The sequence below is a fragment of the Anser brachyrhynchus genome, assembly GCF_964034855.1.
Source record: "Anser brachyrhynchus genome assembly, chromosome: 14".
Taxonomy (NCBI): Eukaryota; Metazoa; Chordata; class Aves; order Anseriformes; family Anatidae; genus Anser; species Anser brachyrhynchus.
The window spans coordinates 20310437-20332259 of record NC_137709.1 but is presented as its reverse complement, the minus strand read 5'-3'; the positions used below and the strand labels follow the sequence as shown (position 1 = coordinate 20332259).

At 51.3% G+C, this 21823-nt stretch overlaps 2 protein-coding genes and 1 long non-coding RNA gene across 6 annotated transcripts in view; 2 read left to right on the top strand and 1 right to left on the bottom strand.

The window, feature by feature from the left end:
* Nucleotides 1–8071, top strand: part of PPARGC1B (PPARG coactivator 1 beta) — a 44233-nt gene extending 36162 nt beyond the window's left edge. For 2 of the 3 annotated variants that reach the window (XM_080555216.1, XM_080555215.1), the window contains 4 exons: nt 664–739; nt 1471–1592; nt 1815–1969; nt 3740–8071. In XM_080555216.1, coding sequence (XP_080411342.1) covers nt 664–739; nt 1471–1592; nt 1815–1969; nt 3740–3843 — 457 coding nt within the window. In that variant the 3' untranslated portion in view covers nt 3844–8071. Of the gene's footprint in view, nt 1–663; nt 740–1470; nt 1593–1814; nt 1970–3739 lie in introns of those variants that run through there. The other variant, XM_080555217.1, reaches the window with a different exon arrangement.
* LOC308177631 lies at nt 7–14448 on the bottom strand. The gene is made up of 3 exons (XR_013939280.1): nt 14310–14448; nt 11074–11164; nt 7–712 (listed from the first exon to the last, which is right to left on the bottom strand). It is a non-coding gene; the product is annotated as an uncharacterized lncRNA (long non-coding RNA).
* On the top strand, nt 14364–21581 carry LOC308177627 (E3 ubiquitin-protein ligase TRIM62-like). Of its 2 annotated transcripts, none has more exons than XM_080555220.1 (7): nt 14364–14504; nt 14587–15522; nt 16185–16280; nt 17305–17538; nt 17635–17657; nt 18114–18256; nt 19252–19978. In XM_080555220.1, the coding sequence occupies exons 2-7, from the start codon at nt 14881–14883 to the stop codon at nt 19737–19739; spliced, it is 1626 nt and encodes a 541-aa protein (XP_080411346.1). In that variant the 5' UTR covers nt 14364–14504; nt 14587–14880; the 3' UTR covers nt 19740–19978. The 2 variants fall into 2 exon arrangements, 1 of the variants encoding a protein (XP_080411346.1); XR_013939278.1 differs by lacking the exon at nt 14364–14504 and adding an exon at nt 21455–21581 and having other exon boundaries at nt 14743–15522; nt 19252–19795.
* The last annotated feature ends 242 nt before the right edge of the window (nt 21582–21823 follow it).

Below are 21823 nucleotides of genomic sequence, written 5' to 3'. Positions count from 1 at the left end.
TATGGGTGGGCAGCAGAGAGGCTGGCAGCTCGCAGCAGCTCTAGGGGCACACAGTCTTGTAGAAACCTGCTTTTGGCCACTGCTGGGGTCGGTCCTGGGCTAGATGGGCCCTTGGCCAGGCCTGGCATGGTGGCTGTCCCCTCCCTCGCTGCTGCAGGGAGGTGGTGTGCGAGCCAGGGTGGACCCCGCTCCCAGCTCTGTCCAAAGGCACTGCATGACAGCACTGGCTCTCTCTGGTCTGAGTATAAAGATGCTAATTAGTTAAAGAAAATCCATTGAAGTAATTGGTACTACAGCAGCAGCTGCCAAAAACATCAGCCACGGCCAGAGAAAGCAGCATCTGGGGAAGTACCTGTGGGTTTCCATCATGCTGGGAGCAACTGGCAGGGGCTGGAGCCATTTGTGGGAAGGGCACACACTGGTTAGGGACTGCTTCTGGCATCAAGGAATGGGCTTTCCAGTGTCATAGCAGGTTCAAGAGAGGTGGCGTGGCCCAGAGAAGCTCGAAGCTCTTTGCATGACCCCATCTCCCCTTTGCTGCCAATATTTGCCAGGCACCTGCCTGCCTCTTCAGAAACCCGCTGCCTCACCTCCCTTTTGATGGCTGAAGCGTTCCCTGCAGGCTCCCCTTTTGGGGCTGACCTCGTCTCTCGTGCTCCGCAGGTGTGAGAACGGCGAGCAGTGTCAAGGTGGCAGTGGGAGCCGGGGCCAGCTGGAGAAGAAACGGGAAAAGGCCATCGTAAGTGAGCAGGGAGTAGCGCCTACCCCGGGGGCAGCGGCCGCTCCCTCCCGCCGGCACCCGCGTGCGTGCTGGGACAAAGCAACCCGCAGCCCTCAGTAGTGCCCTGCTCCAGAAAAGCAGCGGTGGAGCATTAGCCCTGGCTTCAGCATCCCTTGGTGTGAGGCCAGTGTTAAACAGGGACATGACTGGGGGAGAAAGCAAAGCTAAAGCAAAGCGGAAGCGATCGGCAATTGGCAATACACAGAGTCCTTGGCACAGAAACTCCCGGCGCATCCCACGTCGGTCTCCACCGCGGAATCCCTGGAGCTGCGCAGCCACCAGCACTGCTGCAGGGGCAGCACGGGTGCGGCGTGTGCAGTGGTGTGGGGCTGCATGTGCAGGGAAATAGCTCTTCTCCGCTGCTGTGCGCACACGTGCATGCTCACGTCTGCCCGTCTGGCATTTTTCTCCTGCAGCACAGTCGAATTTTTCCTCCATAAGTTCTCAGGAATGTTTCCTGGTGACTTCACCGGGATAAGGTACAAAGGCTGCAGAGACGCAGGAGGCATTGACAAGGGAGGAAGGGGCGTGTGGCTGCTTTAGCTTGGCTATGACAGCAGCGGGCTGGGGGCCAGGCAGCGCTGCGCAGCCAGGGCGGAGGGCTCCTGGGCACCCTGCGTGTCCAGCACCCATGGGCAGTGCTGGAGGCGCGGGTCGGGAGCCTGAGACCTCTCGCTTGGTGCTGGCAGGGGGAAGGCCGGGTGGTGTACGTCAGGAACCTCTCCAGCAACATGAGCTCCAGCGAGCTGAAGAAACGCTTTGAGGTGTTTGGTGAGATCGTGGAGTGCCAGGTCCTGTCCAGGACTAACAGGTGGGTGGCGAGGTGCTGGGCTCATGGGGCGCGCGGTCACCTCTGCCTCAGCTCTAGGAGTGACAGTGACAGGGCAGTGCCGGGGGGGTGAAGCCTGCGCCACCCCAGCCCACCCCATGGGTGCAGGGGTGGGCGGCAGGATGGTGGCAGGGCACAGGGCAGAGCTGTGTGGGCAGGGTTGTGGAGCCCGGTGCATCTCTGCTTCTTTCTTTGGTTGTGCAGGGGGGATAAATACGGCTTCATCACCTACCGGTATTCAGAGCATGCTGCCTTATCTCTGAAGAATGGCACCTCGCTAAGGAAGAGGAACGAGCCTTCCTTCCAGCTCAGCTCTGGTGGCCTTGGGCACTTCTTCTGGACCAGATACGCTGACTTGGGTAAGAAGGCTTCCTTGGAAGCGTCCTGTTTATCAGCACGGCACAGTAACGGCACCTTGCATTTCTGAACCCTCGTCATGTGAGGATCCAAAAGCTCTTTGCAGCCTGCAGCAAAAGCCCACCTGCTCTGTATGGCTCACACAGCTGCTCCCAGCCCAGCTGGATGGCTTTGGGCACTGGAGGGAGAGAAGGAAGCAGCTTGTGTGAAGACCCGGAGCGTGTTGGCTGCGAAGCGTAGCATCCCACCCCAGAGCTGCTGGGTTTCAGTGGAGGCACAGCCCATCGTTTCCCAGCTGCATTTCTGCACGGTGCTGGATGCTTTCCAGCTGAGAACTCCCTTCCCCATCGTTAGAGAAAGCGGTCAACAACAGCTCATTAGCCCAAGAGGTGATCTGGGTTGTTTACTGCTCCACAGGACAGATTCCCCAGCATTGCATATGTACTTTTCATCCAAAACGAAGACATTGAGATGTGCTGCAGTTACATTAACTCTGTTGGTGCCACATGGATTTCTGCTAGCACACACACTGCTCTCCACAGGTCTGCCTCGCTAACTCAGCCAGGGCTCACTCAACCTTGTCTCTCAGCCTTCGATAATGGACAGGAGTGAAACCCTATGCTGGTTTTGAAAGAGAAATGTGATCGGGGCGTCACTTGGCCCTCATCACTGTGATCCTCAGGTGTTTCATGAACACCATGCTTTCAGTTTTGCACCCTCTGCAGGCAGCGAAGTGGTTCTGTTTTCCCACTTCATGCATAAGATAAGGCAGTCCACTTCACGCCCAGAAAATAAAGCCCTAAGTCTTGATTTACCTCTAGGTGCTCAGTCTGACACAAGTACTGCCTGGTCTCTTAGCACCTGACAATATTTCATGTGCACAGAGCAGCGTTCCCTCTGACTTTGGCTGTAGGTGCAAATGCTCATTATCCATGTAATAAGCTAGGATCTGCCATTCTGGGCTCTGAGGTAAGAACCAGCAAGCATCCCGTGACAAAAATGTCAGTTGTGCAGCGCTGTGGGGAGGGCAGAGCTGCAGGGGAACCCCCAGCACCGCTCCCAGCTCCTCACCCCCTGGTTTCTGTGAGAAAGCAGTTGCCCCTGACTACATGGCATGGTTCGTTCCTAAATCCTGCTCGCCCTGTGCACAGGTTGAGACAGAGAGCCCATAGGAAGAAGTAAAATGCAGCCATGCCATTAACAGCTCTATCAAAAATATACACACAAAGGGGTTAAGCTGCTGTTCAATTAGGCGGTCTTATTTCTGGCATTTGCTAGATTTCACAGGCTTTGTGATGGCACTCTTTGTTCAGCTTCAGATGCAAGAGCTGGGGAGCTCTACAGGCAGACGCCCACGCTTGCCGCGACCTGGCTGCTCACGTGGGAAGTGCCGTGTTTCAGCGGCTCAGAATTCACCCGGGGCCGGCAATTTTTGTGAATGTGGGAGCGGGCGTCTCTGCCCTCTGACCTGAGCAGTGAGAGCCCCTCTGCCAAACAGCAGTTTGCTCCTTTTCAATGGGGAGAAACAGCACGTTTTCCCATTTTATATTGTTCTTGGACACGGGACAACATTGGTGCCTTCCCAGGAGGAGGCCAGGGCAGGCACCCAGCTCGGGGAATGCTCGGCAAAGCCATCACCTCCAAGCACTGCCGGGGCGGCCGGGGCTTCGTGACGCCGTGCGCAGGCACGGGGAGCACATGGTGCCCCTCGGCGCCCCTGCCCGCCTCCTGCCGTCCCTCACCCCGCTGTCCTGTGTCCCTGCTGTCCCCAGATTGCAGCGCAGAGGAGTCCTCCCCGGCACCGGTGAAAAGCAAGTACGAGACCATGGATTTTGACAGCTTGCTGCAGGAGGCCCAGCTCAGCCTGCATCGGTAACAGCCTTAACCCTGGAGGAATACCTCAATACCTCAGTCAAGGCACTTCCAATATGTTTACGTTTTCAAAGAAATTATTCAGTCTATGACAAGCGAGAGAGAGCGAGAGAGCGAGAGCACGCACGCGCGAGAGAGAGACTGCTGTCCCTTTCAATCGATGTTTACATTGAACAAAGCTGCTTCTGTCTGTGAGTCCCCATGGTGTTGATGTCTCACTGCCACACATTAGTCTCCCCGCTTCTGACTGGTTGTTTTAGGGTGAGCCTAGGAGCCCCCGGCCCCCTCCCCACCCTGGCCCCGACCCCGTGCTCCCACCGTGGAGTTGCAGCTGTGTTCACCATAACATTTTTTGTCCGTAGTGTGTGATGATGAAATTGTTAATTGTGAATAGAATCAGGATTATAGACTAATTTTTAATAGAAGAGGAAGAAAAAAAAAGTATATGCTTAAAAAAATGTATTTATGGCTCAGATGTACTGTAATTCAGATTTATTGTACCGCTTCCTTGATTTTTAACTATGCACTGTAATGAGGCACTTGCCACTGAGCAAATGGGGGGTCAGAGCAGAGTCACAGAGCCAGCGTTGGGCCGCAGAAGCACCGGCCTCCCCGGCAGTGCGCCAGGGCCCTCTGCGCGCAGGGCTCCCCCACTGCTGCCAAAGCCATTTTCCTCACTGGGGGGCGAGCCCCCGGCACCCAGCTGCCGAGCAGGCCCGGTCAGAGGCCCGTGGGCCGCTCCTGCCGTGGCAGCCTGCAGGCGCGAGGGAAGGGGGTGGTGGAAGGAGGCAGCGTTGAACCACTGCCGGGCAGCCTGCAGCCCTGCTGCCTGCCGGCCGTCGTTGCTGCAGCCCTGCGCAGGCAGGCCTGGGGCGCCCGCGGAGGGAGCGGGCCGTGAGGATCCTTCTCGTCTCTGCCTGTCCTCTGGTCGGTGTCTTACAAGCCATACGCTCACCCAGCACCCCGTTGGCAACCCAGACCCGTGCACCCCTGCCGGCACGGCACACTCTCTGCTGTCACCTCTGCCCCCTCGGCCCGGCTCATGCCCAGCAGTGTGAAGGAAGCGTCATGGCTTTGCTGTGTGTTTGCGGCTCCCAGCTGGCCTGCTGCTGCTCGTGTCGTCCCCCCCACCTCTCACCAGGGCCCTCAGGCCTCCCGGCAGCGCTGGATGTAAGGCATGCTCAAGCAGCATCCCCGCCAAATTTGCTTGCAAGCTTGCCCCCCGCCTCTGGGAGAGGTGGGAGGGGGAGAGCCCCTGCCCCTGGTTGGAGGAACCCCAACCGAGAGCAGGCCAGAGGCACCATTTCCCAGAGGGAAAGGAAATCTTGCCGGCTCCTCAAGCCATCTCCATTGTCTCCATTTACTTCCCAGACACAGAGACCACTAGGGATTCAGCCATCCTATGTAGATAGAATATTATAGCCTTAACTCTGCCAATAGATAGAGTCTTCTGGGGTCTCCCCTGTACATGACTTAGGGTTTTTATTCTCATTTCCTCCGTGCAGACACCACTTCATCCTGCAGGGAGTATGACCAAAGCCTCCGAAATTGCTTGAGGTTCAATTCCAGGAACCCACACCCTGCCGACACGGCCCTTGGCTCCATGGGCGCGTTTGCACCCCTGACAGCCCACGCTGATCCCTGGCAGGAGAAGGGGTGCCAGCAGCAGTACCAGCACCATTACCCAGATATTTCACACTGCTCTTGTGGAACCCGCGGTTCCGACAGCAACCAGCGAGGCAGTGGGACAGCCCCGGTGGGTTGAATGGCGGTTCCCAAATCTGCTGCTCGTGCCAGTCGCTGTCCTTGCACCACTTCCGTCTCAGCCCAGAGCAGCAGCAAGGGTCGCTGTCTCTCCTGCCACAGGCTCTCCCCACCTCCTCCCTGACTTAGCATACACGAGTAACCCTGGCCGAGACCGAGCATTTGCTATTGGCAATTGCCTCATTGTAGCTTTGCCTTTTTCTGTCCTAGTATTTCCTCACAACGATGATGTTTACATGTGATTGCTATAGAGCTTATGTAGAATGTATATAGCGACACATTTAGGGTGGGTAGTACTGTCCTGTGCTGTGCTGATGTTTTTCAGAAAACGATCAATCAAAAAAAAAGGAAAAAAAAAAAGCCAAGTGGAATTCTTCCATCTCCTTGCTCAGCCGCGGTGGGACTGAGCCCTGGGCCGCTCCCAGCTGGAGGATGCATCAAGCGTGGTGGAGGGGAAGGGGCAAGCGCAGCGGGGGCTGCCCAGGCCGCGAGGAGCCCTCTCCCGGGGCAGCCCTCAGGCACTTTGCCAGCGTTGGTTTCTGTGTACCCAATCCGAAATTGGACGTTGCTTTCCTGTGGCTTCCTGTGCCAGCCAGCAGCCCACCACCATCGCGGAGCTCCTGCGCAGCGGGTACAGCACTCCCAAGCAGGGAGGTCTCATAATGCACAGAGCCAATCAGTACTGCAGTCTTAGGATAGGAAGAGATGCAATAAGTGGTCTTCGTGTTGCCTGAAGCCTATAAACGGATTTTTGTTGTTGTTTGGGGTTTTCCCTTTTTTTTTCCCCCTCCTTTAAATTTCGACGGCTCTTTTTCCCTCCTCCCTTGAGAAATTTCTCCTGCACTGATGCAATACGCACAGAGGTGCTCAGGATGCACCATACGGGGCCCAGGCACCCTCCCCGTGGCCGCCCGCCCCTCGCTGCAGCAGCAGCAGCAGAGCCCGGGGGGGGGCATGCTGCCCGCCCCCATGGCTCCCCCCACCTTTAAGGACCCGGCGAGTGTGCAGGGCATATTTTGGCTTAAAGAAGCACAGGTGTGACTGCCTGCTGGGTCCAGAATCGCTCATGCAGGGTTAGTGGTGAAAAGTAAGTTCCCACTTGATTTTTATTTTTATTTTTTTAGTAGAAAGCTTTTGTTAGCTCGCAGTGCTCTAGGGGCAAGGAGGGACTGGGCAGGGGTGGGTGAGAGACCCCCCTGCCCAGGGGGGGGCTGGATACAGGGAAAGGAACCCGGTGCCCCTCGCCGCTGGGGCCCAGCCCTGCACACGGGTAGGGGCCCCAATCCAAGAGAAACTGGGAGCAAAAGGGTATATTATGGTAGGCAATAAGTACGAAGGAGATTTAGATTTATTTTTTTAAAAAAAGTGTATAACTATAGAATGTCCCCCGATAGTTGCCTGTAAGTACTGCGGGGAAACGCTAAATGTGAAGAGTCTGGTGATAAAATGCCCGTTCGTTTTTTTTGCACAGAGTTGCCCCAAAAAATCTCATTGTTCACAGTGGGATACCAGGTTTCCTGGCTGGAATCCAGCAGACTCCTGGGGCTCCGTAGGAAAGGAGCAAATGTTTCTGAATGTCTGGGCTGAACGCAGAGGACAATCCCGGGTGTTAGGTTCGATGTTGCCCCAAAGGAAAGGTTTATCCCAATTTGTACCCAGCGCAGCTTGCTGGGCTGCACGTCTTCCCTATGGAAACAGCAGCTCAGCCACCATGTTACAGTCCAAGTGTCTGGTTTCAGCACTGGTCCATGCGAAGGAGCATTACTGACCAGCACTTTTTTTTCTTTTTTTTTTTTTTATTGTATTTTTCTTTCTTTTTGGAGTTACGCTGAATACCGAGCTACGTCATTGTTCATAGCAAGCCCTGAAACCCTTTCTGTTCTATCTTAGCCCATCCCCGACAATCTGAAGCAATAGAGAATCAAATGCAGCCTTTGGGCCTCATTCCTCGTCCCTCCTCAAGCCGCAGCCAGGGACAGCACGGGCAGCGCCGGCTGGCACGGTTAGGGCATTACTGAGCAGAGCCAAACCCAGCGCACACTGACGGGGCAGGGAGTGTGTGTATGCATGTGAGAGAGAGAAAGGTTAAACTGATGCATTTCTTGAGAAAGGTGCAAGAATTTCACCTAAAAAGGGGCACATCTGCTATGTTATTTATAATAAAAGCTAAACTCTCTTTTTTTTTCTTTTTTTTTTTTTTTTGAATAAAAGGACACTGCTAATAATTACTAGGGGCCAGTTCTGCCTCCTTCCTCACGCTGAGTAAGTACTACTAAACTCTGTGATTTTCTACTTGCAGGGTTAGCAAAAGTGGCAGAATTGTTCCCTCTGAGATTAAGAATCTAATTTTTAGTATGTTTTTTTTTTTTTTTAATTGGTAGCGGTTTTTTATATTTCACTTAATTTTTTCCCCGGTTCCGTTCCATTGTGTCCTTATTTATGTAATATACTTTAATCTTAAAAGATGGCATGAATTCTTATGCCTTTCCTTTATTATTATTGTTATTATTTTTAAAAAGAGATTTATTTCTAGTGTGATTTAACTGTCTACCTTCTAAAACGAGAGAACGTTTTCTTGTATTTTTACATTGTCAGATTCTATAGTTTCATAGATAATTTAACCAAATCGCTCAATGTATTATCTATATCTAGCCGGTGGGTATAAAAGTTCTATTTTAAATTGTGTAAATACTTCAGAACTGGCTTCTTTTTCCAGACTCCCCTGCCGTGGAGTTACTTGTTTACATCACAAAGACTGTAGAATCTCTACGCTCATGTACTGTAAATAGTGAAGTGATCTGCCTATAAATAAACAATAACATATATACTATAAACTGGGAGAAAAAAAAAAAAAAGAGCAACAAGTCTGTGCTGCTGGTGCTTCGGATACTGGTGCAAATCCGCTCTGGAGGAGGCGTTTCGCACTGCACAAAACGCTCGTGGCCGGCTGGCAGCAGGATGTTGGGGTGCAGCGCGGCGCACGGTGCACCGGCCACAGGGTCGCAGTCCCTGCGCGAGCATTTTGCTAAGGCTGGGCCAGTGCCTGGACAGATGCAAAGCAAAGGAGCTGATGGAAAGCTGCGGCTGGGTGGCCGGGTTGGGGCTGGAGGAGGCCGGGGGTGGGGGAGGAGGGGGCGCGGGAAGGACCCACCCATGGTCAGCACTTGTCCTGACCCCAGCGCTCCTGGGGACCAAGGACTGGTGCTGTTTGTTCTGTATTATATTGCAAGCAGACCTAAGGGTTGTGGGGAGCTGGTCGTGAATACATAGCTAAATCCATGCTGCAGCTCTGTTAGTCCAACAATTAGTTTCATCCCTTTGAAAAAAAGAAACCAAAAGCCACAATACCAGGGCAGTTCATCCTTTGGGCATAACTTTCTGATAAAACAACTTCTTTTCACAAGCCTGGGCGCTGCTCTGGTTGTAGCTTGCATGCCTGCTCACCCTGGATAAACAGAAGCAGCCTTATCTCCTGAACCAGGCTCAGCATGCCTTGTGGGAGGAGAAAATAAGTCAAGAGCTGGCTTTTGGGCGTAGGGACAACTGCTGCTGCTGCCCTTGGCTGGCCGGCAGTGTGGGCAACGAGGGCAGCGTGGCCATGCCCCCACCTGCAGGCAGAGCTGGGCTGGGTGAGATGACGGCTGCCCCTTGGTCCGAGAGGGAGCATCTTCAGCATCTTCTAAATGCCTGACCTTCAACAGCATCCCCCTCACGGGGGTCTGTTGGCTCCATGCCAGCACCTGGAGGATACCCGTGTGACGGAGCAAACGCGTGGTTTGAAGCTGGTTGGTCTCGGAAGTGCCAAGGGCAAGGGACACACGAATGCAGGGACTGGGAGCCAGGTGCTCACACCCGAAGTGGAGGAGTGCGGGGATTGCCGTTAGCGGGAAAGCAGCAGCTCAGTGAGAAGAGCAGAGAGCAGCCCCTTCAGCTGCCCAGGATGAAGGTGGGGAGGGAACAAACATCGCTGGAGGCTTCACAGTGCTGCCACGCTGCTGGGTAAGCAGGGCAGCTCCGCCCTGCTGCCCTGTGCCAGCAGCCTCTGCCTCGGGCCGAGCTGTGCAGGTACAACTGCCCCCTGGTCTCAAAGCACTGGGCCTGGGGTGCTGGGAAACACCACCGCTGCTGCCTGGGATTCATTTCACTGTCTGACCAGCTGTCCTGGGCTGCCCTTTTAGTGTCGGCATCCATCTGTGCCTCAGGCAGCAGCATCTGGTGCCTGACGTGCCCTGGGCTCTGTGGGGCTGGCTGTGCAGGGACGGGGCTGTCCCTGCCATGGAGCCCAGCACGGGGCTGCCACCGGCTCAGAGCTCCCCGCTCTCCGGCGGGGAATTCAGCGCTAGCACCGCCTGAGGTCCTGCACAGGAGCTCTGGAGGCTTCATGTAAAGTAACACGTGCATTTGCCCAATCCCAGCATTTCTCCATCCCAGCTCGCTGGCCAGGTCTGGAAGGTGCCTTTGCAGGGAGGAGTGGGGAAAGGTTTGGTGTCTGCCTCCTGCCAGTTCAGGGACGTCTGCCCGCTTGCCCAGTGGCACCGACCTCTCTGCCTGCAGCAGCTGCCTGGCTCACCTGCAGGCACTTCCTCCCAGCTTGCTGTTGCTCTCCCTGCCCAGCTTTGCTCTCTCCACCCAGCTCCTGCCTTCTGTGCTCACTGTACATCTTTAGGGGCTGGTGCAGAGCTTACTTTAGGTGTTGCCAGTTTTGGGTCCTACAATCTCTGTTCCCTCTTTCTCTCCTCATCAGTCCTTGGCTGGATACATTTTATTTTTCCATACATGGTCTGTACCTCCAAGTACCTCTTCAGACTTGGATCTCTTGTGTCTCTCAGCAGCCTCCAGCAGGTAAGAAGACACCATTCCCCAACAGATCCCCCTCCCCAAATCCCCACTCCGCTGCCGAGTCAGAGCGAGGGTGTCTTGCTCCCTTCATCTGCAGGCTCTGGCTGCCTGCGTTGCACAGGAGGCTGCACTTGGCATGGGCTGAGCAGCCCTTGGCAAGCTTTGCAGCAGGAGCAGACCTGCCCCAGGCAAGCCACAATGGCTGTGCAGCGGCTGCAGTGGGTGAGGTGTGGGCAGAGCGCTCCTGCAGACCTTCTGGGGCTCTCTGCGTGTCTGAGCATCTCTGCTTCCCTTTCAGGTTGACAGCCACAAGGACTCCACATGTGCTGAGCACTGAAGGAATTGCAGCCAGGCAGAGAGCTCAGATGTGCAGGGAGCTGCCCTTCATCGGGCACCAGCCTGCAGGGCAGAGAGGAGAGACCTCCCCACCGCCAACACCTAAAGGATTCTGTGATTTTATGATCCTATGATTTTAGAGGGAAATTGTGGCACTGCATACATGCTCAGGACCTGATCCTGCCAAAAAGGGAACATACAATGCCCCAGGCTCTTGGTAGTACCCTGAAGCACTGAGGATTCACTGCCCGTGCAGAGCCTGCTGGAGAAGGGCACAGAGAGGGATTAGATTTACCTGCAGCTTGGCACACTCCATATCTGCTCACGCTGGTCTTCTATCACAAGGAGTCTTCATGTCAGTGGGTTTGCAAAATATCAGCATCTGCCTGGAGAGAGGCAGGGAAAGGATTTAGTTCACTACTGCTAAATGGAAAAACTCTTCGGTGAAAGCCCTTTTGTCATCAGCACCATCTCAATTCATCACCGCGAGCCATTTGTTTCAGGTCCGGGCAGTAACTCAGCTGTCCAAAGAGAACAGCGAACTCATGTGGTCCCCATGTGCTGGGGGCTCTCCACTGGACACTATGGCAGGGGAGGAAGGGACGTGGCTCAGGAAGCATCCTCAGTCCTTCACACTCACGTCTGGGAAAGACAAGTCCAGTTTTCTTCTACTGGGTTTCTGCAATCAGTCAAATCCAACCATCTCTGAATTTTTATTTCAAAATTATGTGGAAAAATGAACCCAGCTGGCAACTAAGCTGTTGCTCGCTTGTGATGTTAGCTCTGCCCCGCTGCTGAGTTTAGCCCTCCCTCCAGGAAAAAGGGAGACACTGAAGCTGCCTCTTGTCACAGTTAGGCAGAGCTGGTCACCTCACTGCACACTGTGAGCTGGTACAAACCCAGGGACCCAGCCTTGAGAAAACGAGGGACTTTGTGAAGAGCTGCTGGGTTGCAGCATTTCAAGCTGGGACATTAAAAAACTAATCTGGGAAACTAACATCAGGCCTTCCCCTGTCAGCAGCAAACTCCCCACAAAGGTGTGGGCTGCAGGTACAGGAGGAGGCTTCCTACAAAATGGTGGGATAAGGCATCGCGGCACCAAAGCGCCCTGTACAAAAGCATTTCTCCTGCAGCCAGCCTGACTCAGGTTTCCACACATGGCTGATCTGGAACACAGGCAAGAAACAAGGGCCTGGACTGTCATTGCCATGGCCAAAGGGAACAGAGTCCAAAGGGAAGAACTAAAAAGCCTGTTTGGCTGAGGCAGCACACCATTATGCCACGCAGGCTGCCTGCAAATGGCTCAGGAGATAGCAGCAGATTATTTACAGTGGTCACTATCTGCAGCTTCCAGCACCTTCTGGCTATCCAAACTCCTGAAGGAAATTAAGGAGATTAATTCTTTCTTAAATGAAAGGATTAATAACTTTAATTAATCAAGGGTAAAGAAGCAAGACTTCAGGCCAGTCCGACTGAAGGCAGCACGCCCAGCAGCGCACACAGCAGCGTGCCGTGGGGCAGCCCCAGCTTGTCTCAGACTGCAGGGCGCAGTGAGAAACCCTCAGCGGCCACAAAACACCCACGGGCTCCTGCAGGGGGCAAGCCCTAATGCAGCCCTCCTGGGCTCCACGCAGAGAAGGACCAGGTCTTTTGGTTTGGGATGCATGCAGCAATGTGGCAGTCAGCCGGTGCCATAGGTACAAAGCGCAGCATTTGCAAACGCAAGTTCTGCCACGCTGGAGGTGAGGAAAGGCAACAGAAGGCAGCAGTTTTCTGCATTTTGGGGGAAGCGGACAGCAAGGCCAGGTGAGCACTGAATGCAGTGTTTGTCGTGTCTGACACAGCTGGGGAAAAGCGATCAGCAGTACTGCAAAGTGAAACCACAGACTCCATGGAGAAGAGAAAAATAATAAAGGACACACAGTGCTTGGCAATGAGAAGAAACATCGCTTGGAGAGAACAGAAAAATCTCTGAAGCAGTCAGTGGGCCAAGGTCATAAGAAAGCATTAGGGAGCAGGCAATGGGCAGCAAGCTAATAAGGAGCTTGCCCTCTATGATCTGGAGGGAATAGCTGTACCCCTCCCCTGCAGGTGCAGTGAGTCAGACAGGACCAAGAAGTGAATATCATCAGGAAGAGGTTTATAAGATAAATTCTTGAAAAATAACTCAAATAACTTTCTCCTCAGGGCATTTAATCAAACACAAAAACATTGCCTGGGCACTGGCTCAGAAATCTTGGATAGAGCAATACATCTTTAGCAAGACCTCAGGAATCCAGGAGCAGCTGAGAGCAGCCCACTACCACCAGCCTTTGCAGGCACCTCGGACACTAAGGGCTCTGCCACAAGGGTCTCACAGGGACAGCTTTTGCTAGGACACTTACTGACAGTAGGATTTGTGCTAAAGCTTCTCAGAAGAAAGGAAGAGGAAAGTCTTGAACTTTTCAGCCCAGCTTATCAGCTACATGGAGAAACAGGACTAGGGAAAGAGGAAGGCAAAACATGTGACAGATAGGACATTTCTGCAGATGTATAAATTAAAACAAATAAAAGCAGATGGAACAAAGTGCTAACATCATTTTCAGCTTCATAGTAGAGCTGATTGGAAAGTCACATTTTCTCCTGTTCAAAACTGTTGTGTTGCTAGCTGAGCTCAGGAACTACTGTGTGTGCCCCTCTGTTCTGGCACCCCCTGCTGCAAAGCTGTTCCATATTCCAGCTGAGCCAGAGGGAACCATGTCCACACAATTAACATTGAGGAGATGCTTGCTGGCCATCCCAGTAGCCCTTTTAGTTTCACTTTCCTTAGCAGGCACATGACTGCAGGATTCTGATGAAAACTTTTTTTTTTTTTATTTACCACATAAATGGCTTTTATTACCACAAAAATGTTTTATCAGAGATGAAGACCATAGGGTTCCGTTTACAAGCAACTGTGTGTTTGTGACACTCCCACACTTAAGTTGCAGTCACATTTTCTCCTAACCCTAATTTTACTCAAAGTTACAGCGAGACAAGGCATCATAGGCCATTACGGATTTCTCAAGCAGGGACTGAATCTAGCTGTTCCTTCACATTTGCTGCTTCAACCCCTGTGACACTTCGTCCTCTGCGATCTATTTCTTACCCATCTCCACTTTAAGAGAAATCCTGAAGTAGAGAACCCCCTGAGTAGAGTAATCCCCTGTTTCTCCACCCTCCGTACACATTCTGTTCTCCCTCTTCTTGCATCTGCTCAGGGCTTTGAGCACGCCTGTAGGAGCGGAGCAGAAGCTCAGCTCCAGGCATTGCCGCCTGGCAGAAACCAGACCGCAGAGAGAGCACAGGGAGAGAAGCAGCTCTCAGAACAGTAAAAATAAGGTGCCTCCATCCTCCTCTCTCCCCTGCTCCTGAAGTGAGGGAGTTGAAGGGTGTCCTTCCCTTCTGTTTCGAGGAGGAACTAACACCTAAGACGTAGCCACTTGAGCGGGGAAGGACAGGAGCAGCCCCTCTCACGACCACCTGCAGAGGGTCTGGGCTGGGATCACCCACCTGGATGAAGTGCAGATGGAGACGATTTCCTACATTTTTTTCTTCCTGTCCCTTTGTACTCAAATAGAGGGAAGGTAAGGACCTGCTGGAGCTGGAAAAAGTGGACGCAGGGCCAGGCTTTAAGGATGGAGGATCTCCAGATGTTGTCTCAAGGAATTTCTACAAGAGGACTAGCAGAAAGTAAAGTTACATCAGGTACAGATAGAAAGCTCCATTTCTTAGCTGCTGCTCCCCCGATTTAAGCAGGGGTTGACTATTTGCTGTGCTTTGCTTGCAGCAGCCAAGCTCCCCGTACTGAAGCTGCTGCGCAGGATTCTTCCTGGCAGGGATGGGAAACCCCTGGCAGCTTTTTGGGGAAGCAAGATGCAAGCGCAGGCTGGGCAGCATGTTCAAAGGGGACATGCAAGCTGCTAGGATGCAGGAGGACGTCCTTGCAAGGAGGAGATGGTGACAGCTTCCTGCTTCTGGGCGGTTATAGGAAACTGGCCTCCCAGGGTTGCTTTTCCCACCAGTCCCCTCCCTCTGGCACTCAGCCCTCGCTCGGTTTCCACGCCTACTTTTTTCAGATGCCATGGCAGAGCCGCATGCAGTGAGCGCTCTGCAGGAAGAGCTGACCTGCCCCATCTGCCTGGGCCTTTATAGGAGCCCTGTGTCCCTCGCCTGCGGCCACAGCTTCTGCAAGGAGTGCATCCAGGAGGCACTTCGGTGTTGCCCACATAGCCTCTTCAGCTGCCCGCTGTGCAACACCCAGGCAGTTCCCCCTACGGAGCTGCAGCCCAACATCCAGCTCCGCAACGTAGTACAGAAGTTTGTGGATACCTGTGGGCAAGACAGCACTCATGGAGAGGAAGAAAAGCATCAAGTGCAACGTGAAGAGATGGAAGAAAGTTCAGGCCAGCAAAACGAGGAGGTCATGTGTGATTTCTGCCTTGAGAAGCCCCTGCCAGCGGTGAAGACCTGCCTGAGCTGTGAGACGTCCCTGTGCCAAGCGCACCTGGACAAGCACAGCACAAAGGCTTCCCTGAAAGACCATGTCCTGGTGGAGCCCTCTGATGTCCATGTTTTGGCAGAGAGGAGATGCCGCCAGCATGGCAAACTGCTCGAGTGCTACTGCGTGACAGACTCGGTCTGCGTCTGTGCGCTGTGCTGTGTCGCCAGCTCCCACAACAGCCACAAGATCATCAGTGTGGAAGAGGCTTTTGGCCAAGCGCAGGTAAGAGGCTGCCGGAAGGCTGCCTGGACAGGGGGTGCTCAAACCATGGGGTCTGTGGCATGGAGAGCTGCCTGCAGCACAGGGATGAAACATCCTGAGCTTCAGGTGCGCAGGCTCGGGTTGGGGTGAAGCCCCCTTCTTGGGATATCTGGCTTTTAGCCCCAGGTCTGGTTGTGCCACAGATTGACTCCGGGCTTGCCTCTTGGGATGTAAATCAAGAGGATATAAACCCTTTCTTCCCATCCTGAGGAGCCAGACTGGTGGGAATGAGAGCTTGTGGCTTTGCTTTTGGTTCTTGTTTCACTTTCAAACAGGAAAATCATCCTGCGCTGCATTTGTGCAACAGAAATTAACGGCGGAGTAAGAGAAAGGAAGCAGCCACCAATAAAAGTAGCTTTCGGTGTGTCTCTCGCACATGAATGGTTTCGGTGTGTCTCTTGCACATGAACAGTTTTTGTTTTGAAAATACCTTTCCCGCACTCAGAATCATGTTTTTTGGTCAGGGACAATCTTCCAGTAAAAGATTTCTGCATTGGTTTGTGTTGAGAGCATGCAGTGAACAAAGTTTCTTCAGGTTTAGCTTAACCCATTTCCATAAAATTGCTGATCTGGTGCATGTATGTCTGTCCTGTCCTGTTATCTCCATCTGGTTATTTTCACAGAATGATTTTCCTAAAACTCTGCAATCAGTGAAAAAATACGAAGCTGAAGTGAATAGAAGCTTAGAAAATCTGCTGAAACAAGAGACGGACGTAAAGGTTTGTTCCCCGATTCCATATTACCTAGGGGATGGTTTATGCTTGTAGCTGTAGCTAAGGTTTTCTTTCTCCCTTCCCCTGATCATGGATCTCAAAGCTTTTAAGTTCCTGGTGGTTTCTCAGATATTTCCAAGGTTTCTTCCTTGTGGGGGGCTGGAGAACAACTTTCTTATCCGTCTGAGAAATACATTTTCAGTTTACAAAGGACCTTTGAGCTTGAAAGCTGTTGTTGAGTCCATGCCTTCTGTTTGGTGGTGGTAGTTTGTTTTTTTCCAGCCTTAGTACCTTGAAATCTTTAGGGGAAAGATGAAGACAACTTTATAGTGATCTAAATCCTATTAGGTCAGCCTGTGGGTCTAAGAAGTTGGTAGTCATGAGGTTAAAAGATTGCCCCAAAGTGTTTGGTTTTTGCTCTCAGCACACAAATGCCTAGCTAAAAACTGAGGGAGCAGGGAGTTTAACACAGGTCTCCAAATCCTACTTCACTCTGCTTAGGCAGAACTGGTACTTGACTTCCTCCAACAGTGGAAGTGATGGGATTGGAAGTCCTGTCCTCAGGAAAGGCAAATGTTCCCTTCTAGTCTGAAGGCAGAACTGTACCCATTGGCAGCGTCCTGTTTGTGGCAGTGTAGCTGTTTGTCAACACTGACGGCAGCTTGGTGGAGGCAGTAAGCAGATAAAGCATTTTTCCTCACCCTTCCTTGAAAGGACAAAAGGCAATGGATCCGTAGAAAAATACCAGTGCAGAAGAAGGAAAGATATGTATAGGGGAAAGCCTTGAGCAAGCTTTCTGCAAGAACTGCTGCTTTTTCAGCTGCTATACAATTCTGGTCCTGCTGAGAGCAGTGAACTTCCCAGCACTGGAAATCCAAGCAGAGAGGAGCTGGGGTTGGTGTGTTGCCATGTGGAAAAAGTAGGAATACTTCCTTAAGCACAGAAAAGAGCAGGCTCTTTTCTGAGTCAGAGTTCGCATGGAAAATGTAAGATTCTGTCCCTAACAGCTTTGAAAATGTTTTCTTAAAAGGCTGCGGAGAGTTTGCGAAGGAATCGGCTGGAGAATCTCTTTGATGAGATGTATAAGCGGCTGGGTAGCAGAAAAGGAGAGCTCCTGGAAACCCTCAGCCACGGTGAGGAGCAACAGCTTTCTCAAATTCAGGCACAGATACAAACATACAAAGAGAGGAAAGATGAAACCAGCCATGATCTACAGGAGCTGGAGGCTCTGAGAGATCAGAAAGACCCACTACTTTTCACTAAGGTACCTAACAGCCTCTCTCTTCCCAGTGATACTGCAGCTCTTCAGTTGGCCTTTGCTTGCATTATGCTAATTCTGCTTTCAAAATGTCTTTTACAGGGTTTGACAGAGATAAAAGCCAGGTAAGCTCTTCACTGGGTGGTCTATTTTTGCATTTCACTCTGCTGCTGACGGTCGATCCTCCATCAGTCCCGGGCTGATGGCCCATTTCGCACAGACAGCAGGCCCTGGGCTCGTACTGGTCACCCCTTCAGCGCGCTGACTGCACACACTACGCCTGACTTCATCAGAGATCTGGGGAAGCCCCAGAATTTTAACTGAAGTCGTGTGTGAACCTCCACCTACAGCAAGAGTTATCTTTCTTCACCATCAGCACCTGCTCTTGAGACCAACTCTGAGGGCAATTCTTGAATATTTAGGTCCTTGCGTGGGCACGCAAAGGACAGATGAGCTTCTATTCTGAGTCATCCTCCACATTGCGTTGCCCTCTGCTTGGCTCAGTTGTTGGCTCAGGGATGGGATTGGGGATGGTCTTCCCATGACTTGCTGCTCTTCTGATGCCTTTCTGCATGTTCTAGGATAAGGAGGCCGGCTCCTGAAAAAGCTGCTGTACAACTGCCAAAGCCACCCATTATTTTAGGTGAAACAACAAAAGAGGCTATTCTAACACTTTTCCAGCAATTCATCTTGGACATAGACTTCTCAGGTGAATCATTACCTGGTAAGTGACCAGTTCACTAAGTGAGAGGGAAGACGGAGAAGTCAACAAACCATATTTAAGAAAGGACTGTAACAAGACAGCAATACACTGAATATCTAGAACTGATTAGTAACACTGCATTTGGCTTTTGCATATGTCTGCATAAAAAGGGAGCTTGTGCTGGGCCTCAGTGCTTTGAGACATGCTTTGAATGCACCCTGTTAAAATGGTCTGTGGGTAAAGAGGTGCAGAGGTCCCAGGAATTTTCTGGGAGGATGAAGGGAAGAGAATAGCGACACCTCTTCTGTCAGTAGCATCAAAGTGGGTTGTGTAACTTTAATTCAAAGCACAAGAAAAGGTGAGCACTCAGCAGCAGCAGGTGGAGTTTGTCTTAAAATTCAAGCAGTTTTAGTTATTTTCCCAAGTCACTGCCCCTGTTTCTGTTTCCTGAAGGGATAACTTCCAGGGCAGAAAATGCCTCGATATTGAAATGCATTACCTGTAAGAGATGGTCTGAATTAAGAATATCTAGTAAATTCCTGAGGGCAGAATCGACTGCTTCTGAAGGTTTATGCTAGGAAGTTTTGAAAGTTCTATAAAGTGGATTCAAATGGTACTAAGCAGATAAGTATTTATAATAAGCATTTATAAAATGGCTGTTCACACAACTTGTGTGTGAAATTTAATCCGGGGAGTTTTTTTAAATGCGTAATGAAGCTGTGCAGCATAAAGATGGAAACTAAAATCTAGGAGTTACTCTAGTTGGAAACAAAAGGCAAAAGGTGTGTTAAAATTGTGATATATCAGCATATCTTGAACTGTGTTTTCTTCATTTGGAACTACACAGGAGTAGTTAAGAGACGTGCAGAAGGAGTTTTCAATTAATGCAATTAATATATATTTTTAATAACTTGGGTAGGCTCAAGGGTTTTGTTTTCAGCAATGGAGATGTATGAAAATCTGCAGAACTATCTGTTGACCGTAATGTTTTGTTTTGTTTTTTTTTCTTTTTATAGCTCATGTACATCTGACTTTTATGCCATGTCACACACGTGTATTTCATGTAGATGACAAGGAACTCTCTGTAATCCCCTGCCTTTATCAACAAAGGGCAATGTACACAGACGTGGACTTCAGGCCTGTGTACAGCACTCAGAGCTTCTCGGAGGGCTGGCAATTCTGGGAGGTGGACACCAGCCACACAACGCACTGGAAGCTGGGGATCACTCATCAGACTTTTCATTGCTACCTGCAAATGGATGGCAGTAATCTCAGTGTGTTCCTAGATTGTAAAAAGATCACAGAAAAGGCAGTTACTACAGCTATCAGCACGGTCAGGGTAGAGCTGGACTGCAGAAGAAATACAGTGTCATTTTGTAACATGTCCAACAAGGATGGAGTCCTTGCTAAGAGACATCAGCTTATACAGACAGTAAACATCCCTGCGAGCTATCCTGTCCGTGCTGCCTTCAGCATTTCTAGCGGCTACCTGAGACTCCTGTAGAGATGTGGGAGCAGTGACTTGCGGAAAACGGACTCCACAATCAGTAAGATTGTAAAGTAGGTATGCTTATTCAGTGCTGGGCAGCACGGGGGGTAGTCCCACCAAAGTCGTGAACACGCGACGCAGCAACTTGCCTTGGTTATATGCAGCAAAGAGTTACATATGCATGAAGTTTCACAATGTGCCTATACATATGCATAACCTGTCCTGCTTCATATTAAAATTAGTTCAAGAAGTCATTTCCATAAGCTCCTCCCATCCGTGCTTGCACAGTGTCTCCTGGTAGTGGTCGCCGGGGGTCATGTGGATGAAGGTTGGTGACTCTTCCTCATCACTGCTAGTTGACCTCTTGTCTTTGCGCAGACTCACTTGCTCCTTGGCTCTTGTCCATCCGCAGGACCAGTTTTGGCCAGTTTCTTAGGATAGGGTAACACTCTTATCAAGAGACTAACCTTGGTAAGGGGCCCAAGGCTTCTTGCTTTAGTTAATTTGCACAATGCACAATAGTTAGCAAAGACATTAAGCAGCATCCACTAGTTTGATACTGTCAGCGTTCTCTCTCTATTGCTAAGATTCTCCTAACTCCCTCTCTCAGCAGGTCTGTCTTGCCTTTTAGGCTTTGGTTCTCTACATATCAAGGCTGCTGCTGTATGGAATCTACTACATTGGCACAACAGAAATTGGGCTTTGGGCTGGGCCTGTGAGTGGGCAGCCTGCCCACTTGTTCACTTGTTTTCTTCTTTGAAAAACTGTTGTGTTGCTTGCTGAGCTCAAGAACTACTGCGTGTGCCCCTCTGTTCTGGCACCCCCTGCTGCAAAGCTGTTCCATATTCCAGCTGAGCCAGAGGGAACCATGTCCACACAATTAACATTGAGGAGATGCTTGCTGGCCATCCCAGTAGCCCTTTTAGTTTCACTTTCCTTAGCAGGCACATGACTGCAGGATTCTGATGAAAACTTTTTTTTTTTTTATTTACCACATAAATGGCTTTTATTACCACAAAAATGTTTTATCAGAGATGAAGACCATAGGGTTCCGTTTACAAGCAACTGTGTGTTTGTGACACTCCCACACTTAAGTTGCAGTCACATTTTCTCCTAACCCTAATTTTACTCAAAGTTACAGCGAGACAAGGCATCATAGGCCATTACGGATTTCTCAAGCAGGGACTGAATCTAGCTGTTCCTTCACATTTGCTGCTTCAACCCCTGTGACACTTCGTCCTCTGCGATCTATTTCTTACCCATCTCCACTTTAAGAGAAATCCTGAAGTAGAGAACCCCCTGAGTAGAGTAATCCCCTGTTTCTCCACCCTCCGTACACATTCTGTTCTCCCTCTTCTTGCATCTGCTCAGGGCTTTGAGCACGCCTGTAGGAGCGGAGCAGAAGCTCAGCTCCAGGCATTGCCGCCTGGCAGAAACCAGACCGCAGAGAGAGCACAGGGAGAGAAGCAGCTCTCAGAACAGTAAAAATAAGGTGCCTCCATCCTCCTCTCTCCCCTGCTCCTGAAGTGAGGGAGTTGAAGGGTGTCCTTCCCTTCTGTTTCGAGGAGGAACTAACACCTAAGACGTAGCCACTTGAGCGGGGAAGGACAGGAGCAGCCCCTCTCACGACCACCTGCAGAGGGTCTGGGCTGGGATCACCCACCTGGATGAAGTGCAGATGGAGACGATTTCCTACATTTTTTTCTTCCTGTCCCTTTGTACTCAAATAGAGGGAAGGTAAGGACCTGCTGGAGCTGGAAAAAGTGGACGCAGGGCCAGGCTTTAAGGATGGAGGATCTCCAGATGTTGTCTCAAGGAATTTCTACAAGAGGACTAGCAGAAAGTAAAGTTACATCAGGTACAGATAGAAAGCTCCATTTCTTAGCTGCTGCTCCCCCGATTTAAGCAGGGGTTGACTATTTGCTGTGCTTTGCTTGCAGCAGCCAAGCTCCCCGTACTGAAGCTGCTGCGCAGGATTCTTCCTGGCAGGGATGGGAAACCCCTGGCAGCTTTTTGGGGAAGCAAGATGCAAGCGCAGGCTGGGCAGCATGTTCAAAGGGGACATGCAAGCTGCTAGGATGCAGGAGGACGTCCTTGCA

Bases quoted from the DNA above. Each gene is read 5' to 3' on its own strand.
- LOC308177627 (XM_080555220.1), top strand. From the start codon at position 14,881: ATGGCAGAGCCGCATGCAGTGAGCGCTCTGCAGGAAGAGCTGACCTGC. The intron at 16,281-17,304 runs GTTTGTTCCCCG...TTTTCTTAAAAG, and splicing joins AACAAGAGACGGACGTAAAG to GCTGCGGAGAGTTTGCGAAG. The intron at 17,658-18,113 runs GTAAGCTCTTCA...TGCATGTTCTAG, and splicing joins TTGACAGAGATAAAAGCCAG to GATAAGGAGGCCGGCTCCTG.